At 50.2% G+C, this 22,166-nt stretch overlaps 1 protein-coding gene across 4 annotated transcripts in view; it reads right to left on the reverse strand.

Annotated features, from left to right (window-relative positions):
* ALDH1L1 (aldehyde dehydrogenase 1 family member L1) overlaps positions 1 to 21,879 on the reverse strand; it is a 107,738-nt gene extending 85,859 nt beyond the window's left edge. Inside the window, exons 1-10 of one of the 4 annotated variants that reach the window (XM_045812448.2) lie at positions 21,731 to 21,879; positions 20,995 to 21,110; positions 19,201 to 19,365; positions 12,503 to 12,654; positions 10,206 to 10,440; positions 9,169 to 9,334; positions 7,287 to 7,388; positions 6,438 to 6,527; positions 5,376 to 5,513; positions 3,303 to 3,428 (exon numbers count right to left, since the gene is read on the reverse strand). In XM_045812448.2, the coding sequence (XP_045668404.1) occupies positions 3,303 to 3,428; positions 5,376 to 5,513; positions 6,438 to 6,527; positions 7,287 to 7,388; positions 9,169 to 9,334; positions 10,206 to 10,440; positions 12,503 to 12,629 (984 nt within the window). In that variant the 5' untranslated portion in view covers positions 12,630 to 12,654; positions 19,201 to 19,365; positions 20,995 to 21,110; positions 21,731 to 21,879. The remainder of the gene's footprint in view (positions 1 to 3,302; positions 3,429 to 5,375; positions 5,514 to 6,437; positions 6,528 to 7,286; positions 7,389 to 9,168; positions 9,335 to 10,205; positions 10,441 to 12,502; positions 12,655 to 19,200; positions 19,366 to 20,994; positions 21,111 to 21,730) is intronic. The other 3 variants (XM_045812449.2, XM_045812450.2, XM_045812451.2) reach the window with 3 other exon arrangements.
* Between the last annotated feature and the right edge of the window lie 287 nt (positions 21,880 to 22,166).

Raw genomic sequence — 22,166 nt, forward strand, 5'->3', positions numbered from 1 at the left:
ACAGACCCTGATATACATTCGGACCACCTATTGCCAGGCTGGGCTCTCTGTCCACTCCAAGGTGCTGCTGTTCTCAGGAGCCTGATGTTAATGGAGTGACTGCCTCCTTGGGAAGTAGAAGCCCAAGGAGCTCAGCTACTCTCCTCCTGCCCACCTCACCTTGACCCCAACTTCTTTGGGATCCCTATACCAGTTCAGGGGCAGCAGGAAGACCAGACGTATGGAGATCAGGGTGTGGCTGTGGACCAGCTAGTCCCAAGCCCACTTCACACCCAGCCTCACCTGGGTGCTGTCACCCAAGTGAGGTCCTCAGAGTGACACTGGTGTTGCAGTGTGGAAGGGAAAGCAAAGTGCGGGGGTGGTTCTGAGGGTAAAAATGAGGCACACTGATGGGGCTCAGGAGGCCTGGGTCTTGTCCTCACTGATAGCTGGTTCTGTGCCCCTCTGTCCCGGGGTCTGCAGAGGGCAGCAGTGCCTAGGAGCCAGCCCCATGGATGAGCATGGACAGGGCAGTGCCAGTGGGCAACACATCCAGAATTCTAAGACCATCCAGTGGATCAGGATGGGGCGGCTGTTCTCTGGCTGGGTTCCCAGTTGGGCTTCTCAGGACAGGAGAAGATGCCTCACACTTTGTCTGAACTTCAGGCCTGGCTGGTCACTGGCCCAGATGGAGGTGGACAGATCCAGTTAGGACCAGCCCCCTGGCACCCTTAACCCAACCTCTCCTTGGCTCTCTCTTTCAGTCTTGGGAAGGTGTTGTGATTTGCCTTTCCCATCCTCAGTGTGACCATCAGCAGCCATGCTGAGCCACTCCCTATCCCTACTTGACTACTGCCTGCCCTCGGGCCTCCGCCTGGGCCTTTGCCCAGCAGTGATGCCCTTCTCTGAACCCCAGCTCATGTTTAAAACCTGGGCATCCTCTAGGGCAACTGCTGTGTCACTTCTTCCCTGAAATCTTCACTGACTGCTCTGCTGGCAGGGTTACCGTCTTCAGACTCCAGCGGCCTGGGGCCATGGGTCACCTGTTGGTGTATGGGAATACCACCCTCTGCTGCCTACTGATGCACTGACCCTTGTCAGATGCGTAGGAATGTCTGAGGGGCAGTGCACCCCAAAGCCATACTGCCTTGTTCAGACCCCAGCTTGGCTCCTGACAAGCCATGGAGATGCAGACAGCCTCTCAGCGCCTATTTCTTCATCTGTGCAAGGGGCTGATAACTGCTGTGCGGCATGTCTTGCCTGAGGCAGGCAGAGCATTTGGTATACAGAAGGAGCTCAGCAAATGCGGCGTTTGTGCCACCTGCAGTGTTCTGCACAGCCTTGGCTCGGGAGGGTGTGAGGCTGGGCTTGTTTCCCGTAGCCTGCCCCAGTCTACAGTGTGCACTTGCTGAGATCTGCTGAACGGAAAACAGAGCTGACCCCTGCTGTGGCCACCAGGATGGGCTCTCTCCATCAAGACCAGAGCCACAACTGCCCCACACTGGCCTCTCCTCCCCGGCCGTCTCCTCTTCACCCCAGTTGCCTCCACACCAAGCATTCTGAAAGGGCCAGCCCAGCTGTGACCAACAGGTATCCTCATAACAATGCTAAGGATGACAGAGGCCATGTGGCGAGCAGCACAGCAGCGGAGGCCAGGATTCCAGCCCCACCAGCTGGGCTGCAAGCCCAGGCCTGCACGCATCTGCTGTGACCCGGCCTCAGGCCTCAGCTCCTGGGCTGGGAAATGAAGGTAAGAATAGCTCCCACTTCATGGAGTTGTTACAGTAATTAAACACACTACCATTCCTGAAGTGTTTAGAACATGACACGGGTACACACTCCGCAAGAATGTGCCTCTTCTGACGACCATTAGGTTCCCTGCCAACAATTACTGAGGTCCTCGTAGGTGCTGCTGAATGGACCCTCTGCATATATGTTCTCTCCTCTACCACGCACAGCACCCACGGGCGTGGGGTTTGTTCTTCTCAGTGCACAGATGAAAGACACAGTTGCAGCAGCTTTTGACTCAGGTTTAACACACAACCTTAGCCCATCCTGAGTGCCACTCAGCTGGAAGCTCTAGAAGGCCAGCTGGCCCTGGAACCCCAGCAGGCACAGGGCTGGGGCCAGAGCAGTGGCTCCAAGAATAGTTTTGAATGAATAGGCTTTGTTTTTCCTCCTTTTTCTTTAACAGACATTCAGAATGTTCAGCTTTCTACTGAGGAAGTGCTGAGTGCCCTCTGGAGCAGCACCAGCTCCTCGTGTCCCTCCCTTCCTGCGTCCTGTCCCCTGCACTTGTCATCAACACCCACAGTCACCACTGTGGCTGCCAACTGGTCCGCCATCACCCACCACAGCCCTCCCTCCCCCAGAACTCTCTCCACTCAGCTCTCAGGGCAAACCTCCCCTCCTCCTGCCCAAGGGAGCCTGCCTTGATTATCCATTCTAAAGTCATCCTCCAGCCTCCAAGGACCTTGTTTCCATCACCCTGTTGTTTCGCTCATGGCACTTCTCTTTGTCTGAAATTATCTTGTTCCTGTTTGGCTGTTCGTTGGCTCTTTTCCCCCCATGGAAAGGGACGCTTCATGACAACAGGGACATTGCTTATTATATTCCTAGTGTCTGACTTAGCACCTGGCATTTGATAGGAGCTCATATGTATTTCCTAAATAAGTCACTGAGTACATGACTGAATGAGTGAATGAGTGAAAATTCATCTAATGCCTTCCATTCAATAAAGCTAAGTGCCATCAATACCATGCCTCCCAAGAAGACAGAGATGAGTGGGGGGAGCAAGAAGGACCAGGAACAACTCTGGAAGGTGACCACTGATTTGACTTGTGGTGGAAGGGACTGAGTCTTAGGGAGGGAAGTGCTCTCTGGCATCATGCAGGGCAGCTGGATTAGAGTCCAAGTCTGCCTGACTATGATGCCCATGCTGGTCACAGTGCAAGAGGCTCCCTCTTAGGGAGCTTTTCTGGAAGGTTACAGTGCACACATTCTCATCAAAGGACCATGGACTTGGCATCTACCTGCCTTTGTCATCTATTCCAGGGGCTTCTTGCTTCATTTGTCCACCATGGACAAGGACTCCTTAGGAAAGTCAGATCCAGCCAGCCAAATCCCAGTGCCCCAGTGACAGAGGAAGAGAGCAAGGGGACATCAGAAAGCCCCAAGACAGGATAGAACCAGCATTGTGCCTGGGGTCAGCACATATATCCACAGAGGGTATACACACCCAACTCCGGGGAGTGTGAGTCAAAAAACACATGTGCAGTACACACCCTGCCCAACCAGACACAATTCATAAAGGGGTCTCTTACCCTCACAGCCTCTGCCATGACCAGCTCTTCCTCAGTCAGCTCAAGGGCATTGCTGTCTGCTCCCTTGAAGAAGTGGGAGGCTGGGATCATCTTGCCATCCTCCAGCTGAATGTTCTTCACTAGCAGCTGCAAAAAGAAGGCTTCACAGCACCTGAGGTTGCCCTCCTCTCAGGGAGAAGAGCGATTCCACATGGAGCACTGTGTTGGGCACGCCACACACTTCATCTCCAACCCCCAACACGAGAAAGGGCACAAGATTAATGAGGAAGAGAGATGTTCAGAGTGGGCATGCTGGTTTTTCTAAGGACACAGAGGGAATGGTAGAGCTCACTTCTCCCGATCACCTACCCCCTACAAAGCTCTATCGCCCGATAGACCAGCTCCCAGAAGCCCCACGGAAACATCTGGTGAAGGTCATCAGATGTCCTATGGGGCCTAGAGGTGGGAAGAGGAGCAGACGAGGACATCTGTGTTTGACAAGAGTGGTTTATAAGAATGGCAACTCTATATACACCCTAACATAACTGGAGTCAGATTCCCTGCCTGATCTCCACCCTTTCGCCTTTTGGAGATATTCTGGAGCCTTCTATGGGCTAGAGCCCAGCCAGACCCAGACAGAGGTTCCTGAAAGATGCTTTAACCAAGGGTCTCTGCCAAGGCTGCTTCCTTTGCTTACTTTCCCTGTGGACATCATGGAAGGTGCAGTTGGTGTCCCTATCTTCCAGCTGCTGCATGGGTGGGCCATTAGCAGCCTACATCTGCATCTTCCTCCTACATGGCTGTTGCTGGATAAACGCAGCCACACACAGAGAGGCCCAGAGGCTATGCCTCATTGCCAATCCCCTTTCCCAGGGGCAGCAGAAACTGAAGACTGTGAGCATGCAGGGGCATAATCAGCAGAGGCAATTCACACTGCAGAGCCCGGGATGAGAAAAAGGCTAGAAGACTCCAGAACCCTTATATCTTTGCTTAGCATTGTCTTCTGCCTCAGCCTAGCCCTAGGTTGTATGGGATTTTCCAAGAGCACTCCTCGATAAATCATATGCACTAGAACTCCCGTCTCAGATGTTGCTTCTAGGGAACTTGACCCAAGACAGATAGCATCTTTCAACAGCATGTATCAGGCATGAATACCTAAAACACCCGATCACTGTAAATCACAGACACTGATGGCAGCCTTGGGTCCTCCAATGGCAGGGCACAGAAGGATGGGCACTGAGAGTAAGTTCACACCAATCTCCAGCAAAGCTACTCCACACTCCATCTGGCCTACACGCACCGATGCAGCCAATGGTTCAACATCCACAGGGTTTGTTGAAATCCCCAAAGTGCTTGGAGACCCCTGCCTGTACTCCTTCTTCTCTGCCCCAGTATCTTAAGGTTCAGACCTGCCCAACCATTGCACAGAGTAAGTATTAGTGGCCAAGAGGTGGGCCTCGGAGCCAGAATCTTAGGACTTGAATCCCGGCTGTGCCACAAACTAACTTGGTGATGTTAGGAGGGTTATTTACACCTCTTTGCTTCAGTTTTCTCTTCTATAAAATGAGTATAATACATATATCATACAGTTGTTGGGAAAATCAAATTTACTAGATATAAATCGTTTTAAAGTAGCACCCAGGCACACAGAAGGCGCTCAGAGTTGCAGAGTCTGCTAACATGAGTCAGGGCATGTAGTGTGCCCAGCATGGCTCCAAGGGTTCTTCACTGTGACGTCCCTGTTCAGAAAGAAAGAAACTGAGGCACAGTGATTCCGTGACCACACCCAGTGGCACCTGGACACTCTGCTGGACTAAAATGAGGCTCCAAGTTCAGAGCCCCTCGGACAGGGCCTCTCCCTGATTCCAGTACCCTCACAGGGCACCCAGATCTGGCTGAGGAGCCTGGTCAGGAACAGCAAGGAAGGGGCCAGCCTTCCTAGAATAGGGAAGTACAAGCATAGCATTTTCCGGAATCCTGGAGCCTGCAGTTTCACTTTCCCCCGTTTTCTCCAGAGCAGCCTGGGGTCTAACTGCCAGGCCTGAGTCCCTGGAGCCTACAGTACAGACATGTGACTGACAGCAGCACCATTACCATTCTGTCATCATTCCCGAAAAGGATGAGTCCCGCTTTGGTGACTACCCCCGGACGATGGGCCCCCAGGATGGGCAAATCTTCTCCCTCAGGCACCAATCCCTCAGTGTTTAGCGTTGAGTTGAAGAATGTCAGCTTCTGTTGAGGACAGGAAAACCAGAAGATGGTGGGTGAAAGAGGCTCCCACTGCTGGCAGCCCAGGCAAGTCTGAGCAGGGCTAAGGGGATGAAGGAGGGGACAAGGGCAGCCACAACATAAGAACTGCAACCCCAAGGACTCTGCCTCCAGGGACACAAACAAGACCTGGAGGAGCCTAGGAGGCCTCACAGAGCCCTCAAGCCCTGGACGCTCCTTAGACCCTATGTATTGGCCCTTGGCCTCAGACCTCAGGTGGACAGACAACCAGGAGAAAATCCATTCAAGGCATCACAGAGTGCCCTGGGGACGCCACCAAGCACTGGTCACTTTGCAAAGAATCTTGTGGTGATGAGGGCAGGAGCGAGACTCCTGGACAGAGTCTGGGCAGCTGGGCAGCAGTCAGGGGTTTGTTTGTCTGAGGGTTTGTGGAGGACAGGACTGCCCTCTGTGGGGAGCAGATGAAGGTCTTCGCTCAGTCCTGCCGACAACTCCCAAGGCCTCTTGAGAGCCTGTGAGCACCAGGGCTCACCATCTTTAGCATCTGAAGAATGCCCACTGCCCAATCCCTGGCCTGAGCATGCTGCCCCTTCCCATTGGGGCCAAATCAAAGTCAGAGCTGGACTTGGGATCTCTGTGAGCCCAAGGGTGGGAGTCAAAATATTTCACAAGCTATACAGCTTGAGCTCAGGGTTGCTACAGGGACCTGGAAGCCTTGAGCTGTGCTGGACCTTTATCCTTCAGCCACTAGACGGTGGACAGGTCTCATGGTCGTGGGGGAGGGGCGGAGGTGACTGAGGGCACTTGGGTGGCGTTGGGGGTCAGGGCAGTGCTATTTGCCAGCCAGTTCAGACATATTTCGATAGTTTTACAGCCAGCAGGGCACACCAGTGCATCTAGCCCAATCCCAGCCATGCACAAACATACCTGCCCACAGGCCTCTGTCCAGGCACCCGGCACCTTGTCATTCCCTCGAATCCAGTTATGAATGGCCTCTGCTGGCTGCTCCCAGTTGATCTGTGGGGCAAAACATGTGTGCTCAACCAGTCTCTTCCCTACTCCTTGGTCATCCCCTGCCATTCTCCTACCTTCCCCCAACCCCCCACCTCCCAGCCACCTCCCATCCCACCTGTGCCCTGATGACCCTTGACTGGGCGGAGGCCTGGGGAGGCCTTTCCCTGGTACCCCAGTTGTGGGTGCTCTCTGACCCCACTTCCACTAGTTGTGCAAACTTCAGGATGACTGGGGAAGATAGCACTCTGTTAAGATGGCCAAAGCCCTACACGACCTCCCTAGCACAGAGTACAGGCCCATTGCACTGCCCCTGACAGAGTCTCCTCACGTGCAGGGCTCACATAGATCCCTATGCACCCCATAAGCCCTGAGCACAGGTACAGCCCACAGGTCCCCCCCGATACTCCCAAGGCTGCAATAGCTCCAAGAAACTGAATTACCTCTCATACCCCATCTTAGAGACTTCCGGCCCTTTGGCTGATTTTTTATACACCACCCCACCCCAGCTCTTCTTCCTGGGGACACTGCCTGCCCATTCTTCCCTAAGGGGCACAGAGAAGAACCCAGAACATACCCTGTTTCCTGTCTGTCCAGGTGCCATATGAGCTTTGCTCATGTGTCTCCTGCCTGGGCTGCTCTCTCTTCAGGCCTTAAGCAATTACAGCTTGGCAACTCAGCCTAAACCCCAGCTTCCCTGGGACACCCTCTGTACCCCAGCCCATGCACAGGCAAGCTTCAGGGTGGGCAGGGCCCTGCACTCACCTTGGCTGTTTCCTTCTTCTGAATGCCTTCATAGGTGGCTCCTTCCTCAGGCTGAGGGAGTCTGGGGGCTTTGCCCTCAGCAATCAGCCTCACAGCCTGCACCTGGGGAGACAAGGCCAGTGGGCACCCCCAGCATTACAACCCCTGGGTTCACCATGAGCCTGGACTCAGTCCCACACTGACCAGACTTGCCTGGCCCCACACCTGGCACACAACGGGCACCAAGGAGCCATCATCAGAACGAGTACAGTTAGTACAGTCACGATGAGTACAAAACCCGGCCCTCTCTACCACACACAATTGTAGACGATTATACAGAACGTCTTGTGCCTTCTGAGATCTTAGGAGACTATATACACTACAAAGCCTTGTAGACGGGTAACAAACACAAATTCCCATGTTTTTGTCTAAAACCGTCCCCATCTTTTAAGGAGAATGGATCCTGAGCCCCAGGATGTGTTTGGAAGTCTGAGATTAAGCAGCAAGCAGCTTCTCTGGTGAAGGAAGGGGAAGGTTGTGGAAGAAGGAATCAGGGAAGTGGAGAGGAGAGCAGGGAGCCTGGGCCCGTCCTGAAGGGGTCCTGGGGGGAGAGTCCCAGGCCGCCCAAACCAAGAAGTGATGGGCGTCAGAAATGTCTAAAGCAGGACTGTCCTGCAGAATGCTCTGCAGTGGTGGACATGTTCTATGTCCGAACTGTCCAACACAATGGCCATCGGCCATGTGTAGTTCCTGTCCTGGGGACCTGAAAAGTAGCTAGTGGGACTAAGGAACTCAATTTTTAATTAAAATCCAATTTAATTAATTTAATAGCTGCATGTGACTAGCAGCTGCCATATTGGAAAGCGTAGCCCGAAAGGATGTTTTTAGTTGTTTCCTGTGGGCTGTGCCAGATAACCCATCAAATCTCCAGCAAATCTACTTTGTTCACTATTTCTGTGAGTAAGTGGATTCCATGGGAGAGAATACAAGAGGCATCTTGTTCGACACAACGTGAAAAATAAAAGGTGGCTGGCAAGAAGCAGAAGCAGAGAGAAGGGGACGGCTGACATACGGGCAGCAGCGAACACTCTTAGTCATTGCAATGCTTATTGCTACCTCCAAACGGGGAATGCTCTCCGCTTAGACCTGACCTCCTGTCTGATTCCTGCCTGTTGCTGGTATCAGTGGGAAGTTTAAGTGTGACTGCCTTTGGCCAACCCTGGCTGGCCTCCTCTGGCTCCACCACCGATAGCCCCACAGACACATCAATCCCTATAGGGTCAGGCCTCACGGGACCTGCCTGCTGTGCCAACCACAATTGCATCTGACTTCAGTCCTTTTTGTCTGTCTTGCTTTGATGACAGAACCCTCTCTCGTGCAGACAACTCAGCCTGCATGACTACAGTTGGGCTTCTCTGATTTTTCATGCATGAATTCTGTGAGAAAAGGAGTTTTTGTTCCTTTGAAATCAAGAGGTATAAGCCTTGAGCCACCAGTGACTACCTTTCCTTCCACTTGAGGGCAGCCCACCTGAAAATGAAACTAATCAACAGAAAAGTACAATCAGTAGGAAGACAGAGATACAGAACCCTGTGACAGAGCTTATGCCCCTGGACTCAGCCATGCTTGACACCACCCTTGCTTTTTGTCTTCTGTATTAAATGGGCCAAAAGCTATTCCGTTTTTGGATAAAGCTTTTCGAATTGGGTTCTGTCAGTGGTAAGCAAGAGTCTCGCCTAACACAATACATCGTATGTCCTAATCCTGCCTCTTTGAGACCCTGAAATGAGAGCTCTCTCCCTCCAGAATTCTGGAACTAGGGAGCAGCCTGGAGGTGGAGGCAGGCTGGGCCTAGAAAGGGTGCCCAGACAGGGAGGTGGCATGGCCAGCTCCCAGCCCTTACCATTCCTTTGATGCCTTCAGGGAAGAGGAAGCGGTTGTACAGAGTGCTCACGGTGTCGTCCGGGAGGATCTCACACTCCTTCTGGAGCAGAAGGTCCCCAGTGTCCAGACCGTCATCTGCCCAGAAGATGGTAAACCCCCCTTTCTTGTCTCCATGAATGAGGGTCCTGGGGAGCACAAGTATGAAAGCCTGAGTCCAGGAGGAAGGACCAGGGAGAAGGGCAAATTGGGAGCAGCTCCTGTGGCCCCTGGTCACCCTCCAACAACCTCCTTCCTGTCCCACCCCGAGAGGACTGATACCTGCTCTGGTGAGACCTGGAAAGAGAAGGTATTTACTGACACCAACCACATACTAGGCGTTGTGGTAAAAACCCTATATGCCTGGTGTGACATAATACCCCAACAGGTGTCACAGGCATTATACGCCCCTTTTACAGATAAGGAAGCTGAGGCCCAGAGAAGTGAAGAGATGTAACCAGAGGTCAGGGAGCCTGAATCCCAGTCTGACTACAAACCCACTCTTTTCCCAGCTCAGATGTCTCCCCTCGCTGACCACCCAACTAAACTGCACCACCCACCAGTCACATCATCCCATTTATTGTCTCCTGAGCGCTTATCATGTCAAACTATGTTGTTCAGGTGACCCTTTACTTCATCTCTGTTCCTTTCCAAGTGGGATGCTACTGTGTACTGGCAATGGGTGTGGGTTAAAGCATGCCTCTGGCCGCACGGCCTGGGCTGGTACCCTTGGGGGAGCACCTTAACCCGCTCTGTCCCGGTGACGCTGCGGCAGGATGGGAACACTGAAGTGCTCACTTCACAGTTTACTGCAGGAATGCAGAGCACTTGATGACGCCTGTCCCGGGTTCTCTCTGGCACTCTTGATTACTCATCACATCTCACCAGTCAGCTGTGTGGATGCCATCTGGCGTGCAAGACAGGCCCCTGCATGACGCCTGCTCTGTGGCCCCAGAGCAAAGCTCTGGGCTAGGGGAGGATGACTTCTGGGCAGATGGGGGTGTTTTTGTCCTGTCTCACCAGTTGATGGCTGAGGCCCCTCGGTGGCGGGGGAGCAGACTTGGGTGGTAGATGATGGAGCCATGGCGGGGGGCACTGATGACCTCCATGGGGATGAACTGGCTGCAGAAGGGCAGGACGTTGAGTTCAGCACCCAAAGCCTGGTATTTTGCCACCACATCAGGCAGAGCCTGTCCTTTTACCCGCCAGCGGGGGAACTTGAACACCGGCACTCCATCCTTCTCGGCTTCCAGGCCTGTGGGACAGCAGGTTGAGAAACCGGCCCCTCCCTGCATGCACCCACCCACAGCCACTGTTGCCTTCCCAGTAAAGTGACTCCTGCATCTTCTCTCCCAGCCTATCCCTCCTGTCCTTCCCCACTGCATAGCGGGGCTCCACTGGGCAGCACAGAAGGGCAGCACCAAGGGGATAGCACTGGCCAAGGGTGAAGTTGCAGGGGCTGCTCTGCATGAGCAGACTGCTTCTGACCTCCAAGACATCTAAGCTCCCCCTCGCCCAGACTCCTGTCTGGCCCCTGAAGACTGAGCTCTTCTCCTCAACCCCTCCCACAGCCTCGTCACGCTGTCCCCAAGTTACTGTCCTTCACCCTTCTACTGCTCTCTGGGATGGCAGCTAGGACCCTGCAAACTGCATTCCCGTTGCATCAGCTGCTCCCTGTCAAGCACTGCTGATAAAGGGTGCTGGAGGGAGACTAGAAGGCTGAGGAGAAGGGGAAAGAAGGCAAAGGAGCAGGGACTCGCTCCTATCAGGTTCCTGTCCTGAGAGTCCCCCACCCTGCTGCCTCACTTCTTCACCCTAGAAGCAGCACTGTCTTCCCAGAGTAGAAGCTGAATTAGTTTGCTGTTTTCCCAATATCTGCAGAATTAGCAGCAATGTACACCTTTCTCCCACTATGTCTGCTGTCCGAGGTCCGGGTCTCAGCTTGCAGACACCCCACCCCGCCCAGTTACCAGCACGTATAAGCAGCATGCTCAGTCCTCATGGGTCTGAATTACAGCCCCAAGCTTCCAAGTTTTAGGACTTACAGTTTCCCTCCACCCCAGCCTGAGAGATGGCAGCTGCCATCTGCAGTCACTACCCTGACAGCGTGGAGTTCTCTTTTGCCTGCCCTCTTCAGCACCTAACAAACACATCCCTGTACTGGGTTCTCTGTTAAAACACCCAGCATGATGACTGGCCTCTGATTGGACCTGAGCTGCCCTCTAGCCCCCTCTGCCTCTGCACTGCATTCAGGGGTATTGAGGGAGGGTGAGAGCAAAGCGAGCAGACTGGACTGTGCTTGCAAAAGCTGTTCACACTGTGATCAGAGGAATACTTCTGCAAGACATCCAAGGTCAGGGTCAAGTCCCAGCTAAGCTCTGTCTGGGTCTAGGCTCAGAGACTAGTATTTGTGGTCACTTAGTGGCTGAGGGCAGGGCTCAGGCTACGGTGAGGTCAGGCTATGTCACGGGACACACTGGCGTCAAGTCTGAGACTGAGGGCTGGTTAGCATCACAGTAGTGCTGGAGTTGGGTCCAGGCGTCAGCTGTGCTTCTCAGTCTAGGTAGATTAATTATTCCTATGAGCCAAGCCCCTGTGCTTGGCCAGCCCCACAAGGCTCCTTTCTCAATCTGGCCTTCCGTTTTTAAGCCCTGCTCTAAATCCTGCATCCGTCTGGCCTGAGAAGGACCTGAGTGTCCCTGGGAGGGTCTGTTCATTTGAGCAGAGGATGCTTGCATCCTGAAGTGCTGCTGAGGCTCCCAGCCTAGAGGCTAATGACCCTTAAACTGTGCTCCTCCTAGAGCCAGATGCATCAGCATCACCTGGGAACTTGTTAGAAATGCAAATTCTCAGACTCAACCACATCCTTTTGAATAGAAACTCCCAGGGAAAGGCTCAGCACTTTGCATAGCAGGCACTCCCACTGATAGGGATATCCTGCACATTCACATTTGGAAATACTGACCTGCGGTGTCTCCCGCAGGGTGGCAGCCCTTTCAGAGCCTGGTGCTGGGGTCAGAGAAGCCTGGAATGGTCAGACAGCAGGACCCCGGGGGCGGGGGGCAGACTGGGCTTCTCCCTGGCCCTTCTCCAGGACGCAAACCCCACCTCATGATCAGCTGGGGAAGGGGTCTCTATTTTGTTCCAGAAAAGCTGGGCAGCTGGTGGCACCTGAACAGGATTCAAGGTGGACCATGGAGGGCTGCCTCCAGCCAAGGCTGCCCATGACCACCACAAGATTTCCGCTCCTACCTACTGCCCTCTGCTACCTGCCTGCCTGGGCACCCCCTTTCCCTGGTCCTGGGTCACCCACTCACCCAGGGGATCCGCCTTCCCATCCTTGTCTGGGATGGTGAACACGCCCACGACCTCGTGGCCCTCCTTCCTGAGGTGGCAGTAAACTTCCTGGCCGAACAAGCTCTGCCCAATCACTGCGATCTTCATGGCAGAAGGGATGGGTCAGAAGGATCTGAGGATGGAATAAGACCGGAGTGTCAGACAGGGCTCACTGGCCTTAGGGAGCCAGCCCTAGTCCAGGTGGACGGCTGCACAGCACCTTGCCCCCCCGCCCACCTCAACCACTTGGGGTCACCTCTGGGGCTCCCTGAGCATCAGGCCTCCTCAGAGAGCCGCTACTGTGAAAGGACGGGAGGAGAAGGTTTTGCAACGGAGGAATTTTAGATGCCACAGTGGGTGATTCGAATGGAGATTATAGAATTAGGGATTCCTCCTTGAAACCCTCCAAACTGGCATGGAACACTGGCAGTCAAGTCCTCTGAGGTGTATTTGAGCATATTTCTGTAACTAACCAGTGCTATGACCTGGTTACATCAAGCCTCCGTTTTCTCAGATGCTAAGTGCCTCAAACGGCTTTCAGCCTGCAGTCAGGCGTATATCCCTGAGCTAGAAAGCAGCAAGGGCGTCTGGGCCTGAGGGCCTGCTTACCTGGGCCTCACAGAAAGGAATGCCTGGGTGGATGGGCCCTGAGGACTGAAGGTGGGATCAGGGGGAATGAAATGGGGTGCCACTGGGCTGGCCAAGTAGAAGGAAGATATGTGAAATAATGAGTAATTACGTCGTGCAAATGTCTCTAAAGTTTGGTTGTTCATCACCATCCTCATATCTGTAACACCTGTTGTGCACTTGATATATTTCTTTAAATCATCCATTTGTAAAAATATACATGTCCTTTGGAAAATTTTATTGAAGTATTAACATGCTTCATACATACAGAAAAGTGCAAAATTACAGGTATGTAGTTCAATGAATTTCACAAACTAAGCACACCCCTGTAATTAGCACTCAGAGAAAGAAACACCCAGTGCTCCATGCAATATGTGCCCTCCTTAATACCCATCACCGGCCTATTCCAGTCCCCCATCCCCCTCCCCTCTAAAGCCCTCAGTTTGTTTCCCAGAGTCCATAGTCTCTCGTGGTTCATTCCCCCTTCTGTTTACCCCCCCTTCATTCTTCCCTTCCTTCTCCTACCAATCTTCCTGGTATTTCTTATGTTCCATAAATGAGTGAAACCATATGATAATTGTCTTTCTCTGCTTGACTTATTTCACTTAGCATAATCTCCTCCAGTCCCGTCCATGTTGCTGCAAATGTTGTGTAATCATTCTTTCTGATGGCTGAGTAATATTCCATTGTATACATGGACCACATCTTCTTAATCCAGTCATCTGTCGAAGGGCATCTGGCTCCTTCCACAATTTAGCTATTGTGGACAATGCTGCTATGAACATTGGGGTGCATATGGCCCTTCTCTTCACTACGTCTGTATCTTTGGGGTAAATACCCAGCATTGCAATTGCTGGATCATAGGGTAGCTCAATTTTTAACTTTTTAAGGGACCTCCACACTGTTTTCCAAAGTGGCTGTACCAACTTGCATTCCCACCAACAATGTAGGAGGGATCCCCTTTCTCCACATCTTCTCCAACAATTGTTGTTTCTTGCCTTGTCAATTTTTGCCATTCTAACTGGTGTAAGGTGGTATCTCAGTGTGATTTTGATTTGAATTTCCCTGATGGCTAATGATTTTGAACATTTTTTCATGTGTCTGTTAGCCATTTGTACGTCTTCATTGGAAAAGTGTCTGTTCATATCTTCTGCCCATTTTTTGATTTGATTATTTGTTTCTTGTGTATTGAGTTTGAGAAGCTCTTTGTAGATCTTGGATACTAGTTTTTTATCTGTAGTGTCATTTGCAAGTATCTTCTCCTATTCCGTGGGCTGCCTCTTAGTTTTTTTGACTGTTTCCTTGGCTGTGCAGAAGCTTTTTATCTTGATGAAGTCCCACAAGTTCATTTTTTCTTTTTTTTAATGTTTTTTCATTATATTATATTAGTCACCATACAGTACATCCCTGGTTTTTGATGTAAAGTTCGATGATTCATTAGTTGTGTATAACACCCAGTGCACCATTCAGTATGTACCCTCCTTACTACCCATCACCAGCTTATCCCATTCCCCAACCCCCCTCCCCTCTGAAGCCCTCAGTTTGTTTCTCAGAGTCCATAGTCTCTCATGCTTCATTCTCCCTTCTGATCCCCCCCTTTCAAGATAAAAAGCTTCTGCACAGCAAAGCAGACAGTTAACAAAACTAAAAGACAACCTACGGAACGGGAGAAGATATTTGCAACTGACATATCAGATAAAGGGCTGGTATCCAAGATCTATGAAGAACTTATCAAACTCAACACCCAAAAAACAATCCAGTCAATAAAAGGGCAAAAGACATGAACAGACATTTCTCCAAAGAAGACATACAAATGGCCAGCAGACACATGAAAAACTTCTCCACATCACTAGCCATCAGGGAAATACAAATCAAAATCACAATGAGTTACCACCTTACACCAGTCAGAATGGCTAAAATTAAAAAGACAGGAAACAACAAATGTTGGCAAGGATGTGGAGGAAGGGGAACCCTCTTACACTGTTGGTGGGAATGCAAGCTGGTAGCATCACTCTGGAAAACGGTACGGAGGTTCCTCAAGAAGTTAAAAATAGAGCTACCCTACAACCCAGCAATTGCACTACTAGGTATTTACCCCAAAGATATAAATGTAAGGATCCAAAGGGGCACATGCACCCCAATGTTCATAGCAGCCAAACTGTGGAAAGAGCTAAGATGTCCATCGACAGACGAATGAATAAAGAAGATGTGGTATATATATATACACACAATGGAATATTACTCAGCCATCAGAAAAGATGAATACTTAGCAGTTTAATCGACATGGATATAACTGGATGGTATTATGCTTAGCGAAATAAGTCAAATATAGAAAGGCAATCATCATGTGGTTTCACTCATATGTGGAATATAAGGAACAGTGCAGAGGATCATAGGGGAAGGGAGGGAATACGGACAGGGAAGTCATCAGAGAGGGAGACAAACCATGAGATACTCTTAAGCATAGGAAACAAACTGAGGATTGCTGGAGGGGAGGTTGGGGAGGACAGGGTAATTGGGTGACGGGCATTAAGGAGGGCACGTGATGTGATGAGCACTTGGTGTTATACCCAACCGATAAAGCACTGAACACTGTATCTGAAACTAATGATGTACTCTATGTTGGCTACTTGAATTTAAACAAAAAATTCAAAAAAGAAAAACAAAAACCACCAGTGCTTGCCACAACAAATGCCTTCCTTAATTCCCATCCCATCTTCTTTATCCATTCATCTGTCAATGGACATCTCAGCTCTTTCCACAGTTTGGCTATTGTGACACTGCTCCTATGATCATTGGGGTGCATGTGCCCCATCAGATCACTACATTTATATCTTTGGGGTATATACCTAGTAGTGCAATTGCTGGGTTGTAGGGTAGCTGTACTTTTAACTTCTTGAGGAACCTCCATACCATTTTCCAGAGTGGAAACTGATAAGCCCCTACTTAGACTAACTAAGAAAAAAACAAATGACTAATTTCAAAAATGTAAGAAGGGCGATCACTACTAACTCCATAGTCATTAAAAGAATAACTCTACACCCTCAAATTTGATAACCTAGATGAAATGGAACATTTCTTGAAAGACACAATTTGCCAAAACTTATACAAGGAAAAACAGAAATAGGCCTATATTTATTAAATGCATTGGATCAAAAATTAATACCCTTCCAAAACAGAAAACACCTAGGTTCACTGGTGAACTCCAACAAACATTAAAGATTCAGATTCGATATCCAAGAATCAATTACTGTAATAGATTACACCAACAGGACAAAGAAGGAAAATCATATGAACACATAAAAGATGCAGAAAAAGTATCCGACAATATCCAACACTCATTCATGATAAAAATTCTCAGCGAACTAGGAATGGAGAGGAAGTTAACCTGAAAAAGAGCATCTACAAACAAACAAACCCCATAACTAACATCACACTTAATCATGAGAAACTAAAAACTTTCCCACTAAGATTAGAAACAAGTCAAGGTGGGGCTCCTGGGTGGCGCAGCGGTTAAGCGTCTGCCTTTGGCTCAGGGCGTGATCCCGAAGTCCCGGATCGAGTCCCGCATCAGGCTCCTCCGCTGGGAGCCTGCTTCTTCCTCTCCCACTCCCCCTGCTTGTGTTCCCCCTCGCTGGCTGTCTCTATCTCTGTCAAATAAATAAATAAAATCTTAAAAAAAAAAAGAAAGGAAGGAAGGAAGAAAGAAGTCAAGGGTGTTACCTGATCTTTGACAATTAGTAAAGGCAATTCAATAGAGAAAAGATAGACTTTTCAACAAATGATTCTTGAATGACTGGACATCCACATGCAAAAAACAAAAACCAAAACAAAACCCCCTCAAATCAATATATCAATCACATGTAAAAATTACATTTAGATGAAACTATAAAACTCCTAGAAGATAACGTAGGAGAAAATCCAGACGACCTTGGGCCTGACTTTAGATACAACAACAAAACCACGGAAGAAGAAAAGTGATAAACTAAACTTTATTAGAATTACAAAACTACTGCTCTGCGAAAGACAAGCCACAGACAGGGGAAATCTGCAAAACACACAACTGATAAAGGATTAGTATCGAAAATATACAAAGGATTCTTAAAACTCAACAGTAAGAAAACAATTCAACTAAAAATTGGGGGGAAAACCTGAACAGACACCTCAGCAAAGAAGAGATACCAATGGAAAATGAATATAGGAAAAGATGCTCAACATCATAGGTCATTAGGAATTGCAAATTAAAACAGCAGTGAGATACCACTGAGAATCTGTTAGAATGACTAAATCCCAAAACACTAACAACACAAAATGCTGAAGAGCTGGAGCAATAGGAACTCTCCTTCATTGCTGGTGGGAATGAGAAATGGAAACAGTTTGGAAAACACTTTGGTAGTTTCTTAACAAAAGTAAACACACTCTTACCATACAATTCAGCAATCACACTCCGCGGCCTTTACCTAAATGATTTGGCAATTTAGGTACACATGAAAGCCTGCACACAGATGTTTCTAGCAGCTTTAGTCATAATTACCTAAACCTGGAAGCAACTAAGATGTCCTTCGGTAGGTGAATTGGTACATAAACTGTGGCAGATCCAGACAACAGGATTTTATTCCACGCTGGGAAGAAAGGAGTTATCAAGCCATGAAAAGATACAGAGGAATTTTAATGCCTATTGCTAAGTGAAAGAAGCCAATCCTAAAAGGCGACATACTGTATTATTCTAACTATAATGACAGTCTCAAAACTAGGGAGACAGAGAAAAAAAAAATCAGTGTTTGGCAGGGGCTTGGAAGAGGGGGAGAAGAATGAACAGGTGGAAGGAACACAGGAGACCTTTTCACAGTTACCTACTGGGATGGCAGATGCAGGTCCTTCTGCACTTGTCAAAACCCATTGAGTATATAACACGAAGAGTGATGTGAACTGTGGACTTTAATTAAGAATATTGTATCAATATCCATGCATCAAGAGTAACAATATGCCACACCAATGCTAACGCAAGGTGTCACTAATACATTTGGGGCAGTGGAGGAGCATGGGGGCTGAGGGAGTGTGTGGGAACCCTTTGTACTCTATTCTGTAAACTTAAAATTGTTCTAAAAACTAATTTAAACAAACAAACAGATCTAGGTCTAGAGTTCACATCTTACTTCAAAATGCAGTTCAACTGGGTTAAAATAAATATTTTAAAAATTAAATATAGGAAGAAATCATCAAAGTATGAGAAAAAACTGGTGAGTATTGGGCTTTAGAAACTTGACTGTAAAGGAAAAATATAAAGGAAGCATGTGATAAATTTTCATGCAGGAAGGTTTTGCTTGTATCTGAAGCAATTTGCCAAAAGAATGAAAGCCCACCACAAATAGATGAATAAAGTGTTGAAATTATAATTAATCAAATAAATGCATAATAAAAGAATGGACTTGTTTTTCTCCTATAAATTGGAAGTCACCAGGCATAACAAAACTCTATCTCTTTACTCACTCTCCTTTGTCCTCGAGATTCATTCTTTGACTCCATGAGACAAGAACCTCTCTCCTGCTTCACCAGGCATAAATATCTGATGTTGTCTAGGTTTATGGGAAAATGAACACTGCCCTGTGCACTAATGGGATAACACATTGCTGCAAATTCTCTAGAGGAAAATTGGGCAATAAATACCAAAATCCTAGAAATGGTTCTTTTCTTCTGACTCAGCATTTTCAGTTCTAAATGATGTTTGGGTGAGCAGATAAGGGCATGAATACTGTAAAATTATGGTACATTCACCCCGTGTAAGCCATGCAGCCAGTGTGGGCAACACACTTTGTTTCGCCACCAGGAATATGTAGGCCAGAACACCCCCACCAGATAACAAACCACTATGATTGTTAAGAGTGCTGTGTGTGTATGCTAGTGTGCTTTCAGCACAAGAACCTTGGAGGATTCCTACAGAAATGTTAAAAGTCACTGGGTAGAGTGTTTTGGGCTTGGGGGATTTTCGATGACAGTAATTATCTTTTTTTACAAGAATGCTCTGGCTTTTTCTCTACGGAGCATGTATTACCTGTGGGAAAGTAAAGCAGCACAAAAAAGACCCCTTTGGAAGCAGGGAGGCAGAGTCAGGGTAGTCACCGGGGTGGCTGTCGTCACAGTCCAAGGAAGCTGAGTGTGGCAGGGACAGGTGCTCTGGGAGGGGCCTCAGACAGGCTTGACCTTTGGCAGGAAGGATCTGGAACGTAAGGGGGCGGAGTCAGGAAAGGGCTGTAGAGCTGCTGCCTGCTGCTGGGCAGCCTGCAAGCCTCTACCTCCTTACTGAGCTGGCACCTAGCGCCCTTGCCCCCGGCAGTGCGTGGGCACACTCTAGGGCTGCCCTGGTGGCAGCAGGACCGTCAGGGCTTCCCAGGCCTCCTACCCCAATCACCCAGCTCAGACCTGGCTCCCCAGTGAAATTTCCTTAGCTCATTAGCTCATTGACAAGTCCTTGAAACAGGCAGAGTGACATTCCCCTAGGGACTTCACTGCCTGGACGTTGACACTTTGCTAAGGGCAAAAGGCAATCTTAGCCTGACTCCCAGGACACTGTAAGTCTACTTTAACACATAAAAATTCCTTTGGAAACTTCCTTTATCTCTACCCCCACCAAGATACATGTAGGCAATCATCCCCCACGTATTATGACCCACAGATATGTATCTGAAGGGTCTCATTAAGGACAGGCCGGGCTAGGTAAGGAGATGTAGGTAGGGGCTACTGGATTAGGCTCACAGAAATTCCAAAAATGCAGAGATGAAATAAAACCAGAGATAAGGGAACAAACGAGACCACTCTGCCCTAGGTGTCAGAGGTAGGGTCTTGTTATAAGTCACCTGTGACCAACAAAGAATTACCAGGCCCTATAAAGGCAGTAAGTCATTAAAGGTGTAATCACTAGTCCTTATTCAATGGTGCTATCAGTAGAGATAGCAGACAGAGAGTCTTCAATAAAAAACGAACCCTAAAAGCCCTCAGTGGCATCCCTGTTGGGACCCCTCGCACGCCCGAGAGCTTTTTCTGTATCCTTGCTTAACAAAACTCTATCTCTTTACTCACTCTCCTTTGTCCTCGAGATTCATTCTTTGACTCCATGAGACAAGAACCTCTCTCCTGCTTCACCAGGACCCAGCTCTCAGACCCTGCCCGAGCTGGGCAGCACTATGCCGGAGCACAGCTCTGGGCCACCTGTTCTCAAGCTGTGGTCTTGGGACCTGCAGAAGAATGCAGCTCTAGGAAGGAGTAGAGGCTCAGCCAAACTGCAGGGCACAGCCACAAGGCATCCCATTCCACCAGCTGCCTCGGGCGCAGAGGGGTGGGGGGAGGTGGGGGAGAGCAAACCTGACTCCTGTTCTGCAATCAGTCTGCTCCATTAGGCACCTGGCAGGGAGGGTACTGTGTCTCTCCCACAGCGGGGTCCCTGGGGTGTCCTGTTTCATCTGCAGTCTTTCCCACTATTCTGTGCACAGGTGCTGCCCATGGTGCAGGCTGCCTAGACCACCTGAGCCTGCAGACCTGTGTCAGCCTTAAGGATCACTTTCATCTCTTAAGGCTCAATTTCCTTGTCTCCAAAAGAGACGTCACAGGATTGTCTCCCAACATTGTCCTGAACGTTCATACTCGTAGGAGAGACAGCAGCCCACATTCACAGGGGGTCTCCTAGGTCCAAAGTGCATAATCTCATGTCATTCTGAAGCAACATTAGCAGAGACGGTACTATTAGTATTTATCTCTCCACCCCAATTTTAGCCAAAGAAAGTAAGAGTCAGAGTTTGAGAAACTTGCCCAAGGTCACTGAGAAGCAAGGGAGTAGGGAGAAAATAGTCACCTGAAGCCGAAGTTCACCACCCTTAACTCAGCGTCTGAGCGAACTTGTGAAATTCTGTCTTCATCTGCACCTAAGGGGTATTCCGGCCTCTTCTAGGGAGTTAACAAATGAGGGACCTGCACAGGTGCGGGGGAAGTGGTGGTTGGTCTCTAAATAGCGCGACCCCAAGAACCCTGTTGGGGTCAAGCTGGGGCCCAGAAGTCAATGCTCCTGTGCACTAGGGACTGTTGGGGGGGGGGGGAGCTCTCCAATCACAAAAGGGCCATGTGCCCGGCCCCCAGATTCGGCCAATCAGGGAGGATCCTTTCCACTCCCGAGAATGGGGTGAGGGACTTAGCCCAGGAGACAGAGCGCCCCTCCGCCACGGACCAGCCCTGTCACCTTCGGCTTGTCCCTTTCTCTCTCCTATCCTCAGTTTTCTCCGCTGTAAACCAGGCAGATTACGCCCGCCCCACAGGGCTGCGCGGGTGAAGGGCCCAGCCCACCCGACCCGGCTGGATCCTCGGCGAGCCCAAACCCCACATCTTGGTTCTCTAGCCTGAGGACCCCTGGCTAGGCTGGAGACTCGGCTGCCCCAGGGGAAATCCCGGACCCGGGCGCCAGGCCCTGCGTCCCCGCGGAGAAGCTCGTGCGTCCACCAGGAGCGCCCCGTGGGGGGCCTGAGCACCGAACCCCTGGAATCGCGAGTTGAGACAGCCTCCTTCCCTCGGAGGGTCGGGGCTCGGGGGGAACTCACCAAGCGCGTAGGGAGGCACAGGAGTCGCGGGCCAGATGGCACCGCCGAGAGCCTCAGTCGGGGGACAGGGGCTGGCCGAGGCCGGCCCAGGGCGGCGGAGAGGTGGGACCGCCCCCGCCAGTCCCAGAGCCTGGGCCAAGGCCAGAGCCTCAGGAGGGAGGGGCCCCTGGCAGAGGCGAGAGGGGCGGGGGCGCGGGGCGGGCAGAATGTCACCCTGGGTAGGGGTGGGGAGGGCTCTCACTGGCTGTGTGAGTGTGGCCTGGGCGTGTCACTCACCCTCTCTGGGCTTGCTTGCATTTACAGGCGAGAGGGCTTGCTATGGACACTTCAGAACTCACAGGGCTTTGAAAAGGCCCAAGTGTCAGGTGGTTAGGGATACTTGCAAGGCTGAGTTGGTGGGAGGAAACTCACCAACACTGATAATTTTACTCACTCA

The sequence above is a fragment of the Ursus americanus genome, chromosome 14 (assembly GCF_024610735.1).
Source record: "Ursus americanus isolate L20-20 chromosome 14, mUrsAme1.1.p, whole genome shotgun sequence".
Taxonomy (NCBI): domain Eukaryota; kingdom Metazoa; phylum Chordata; class Mammalia; order Carnivora; family Ursidae; genus Ursus; species Ursus americanus.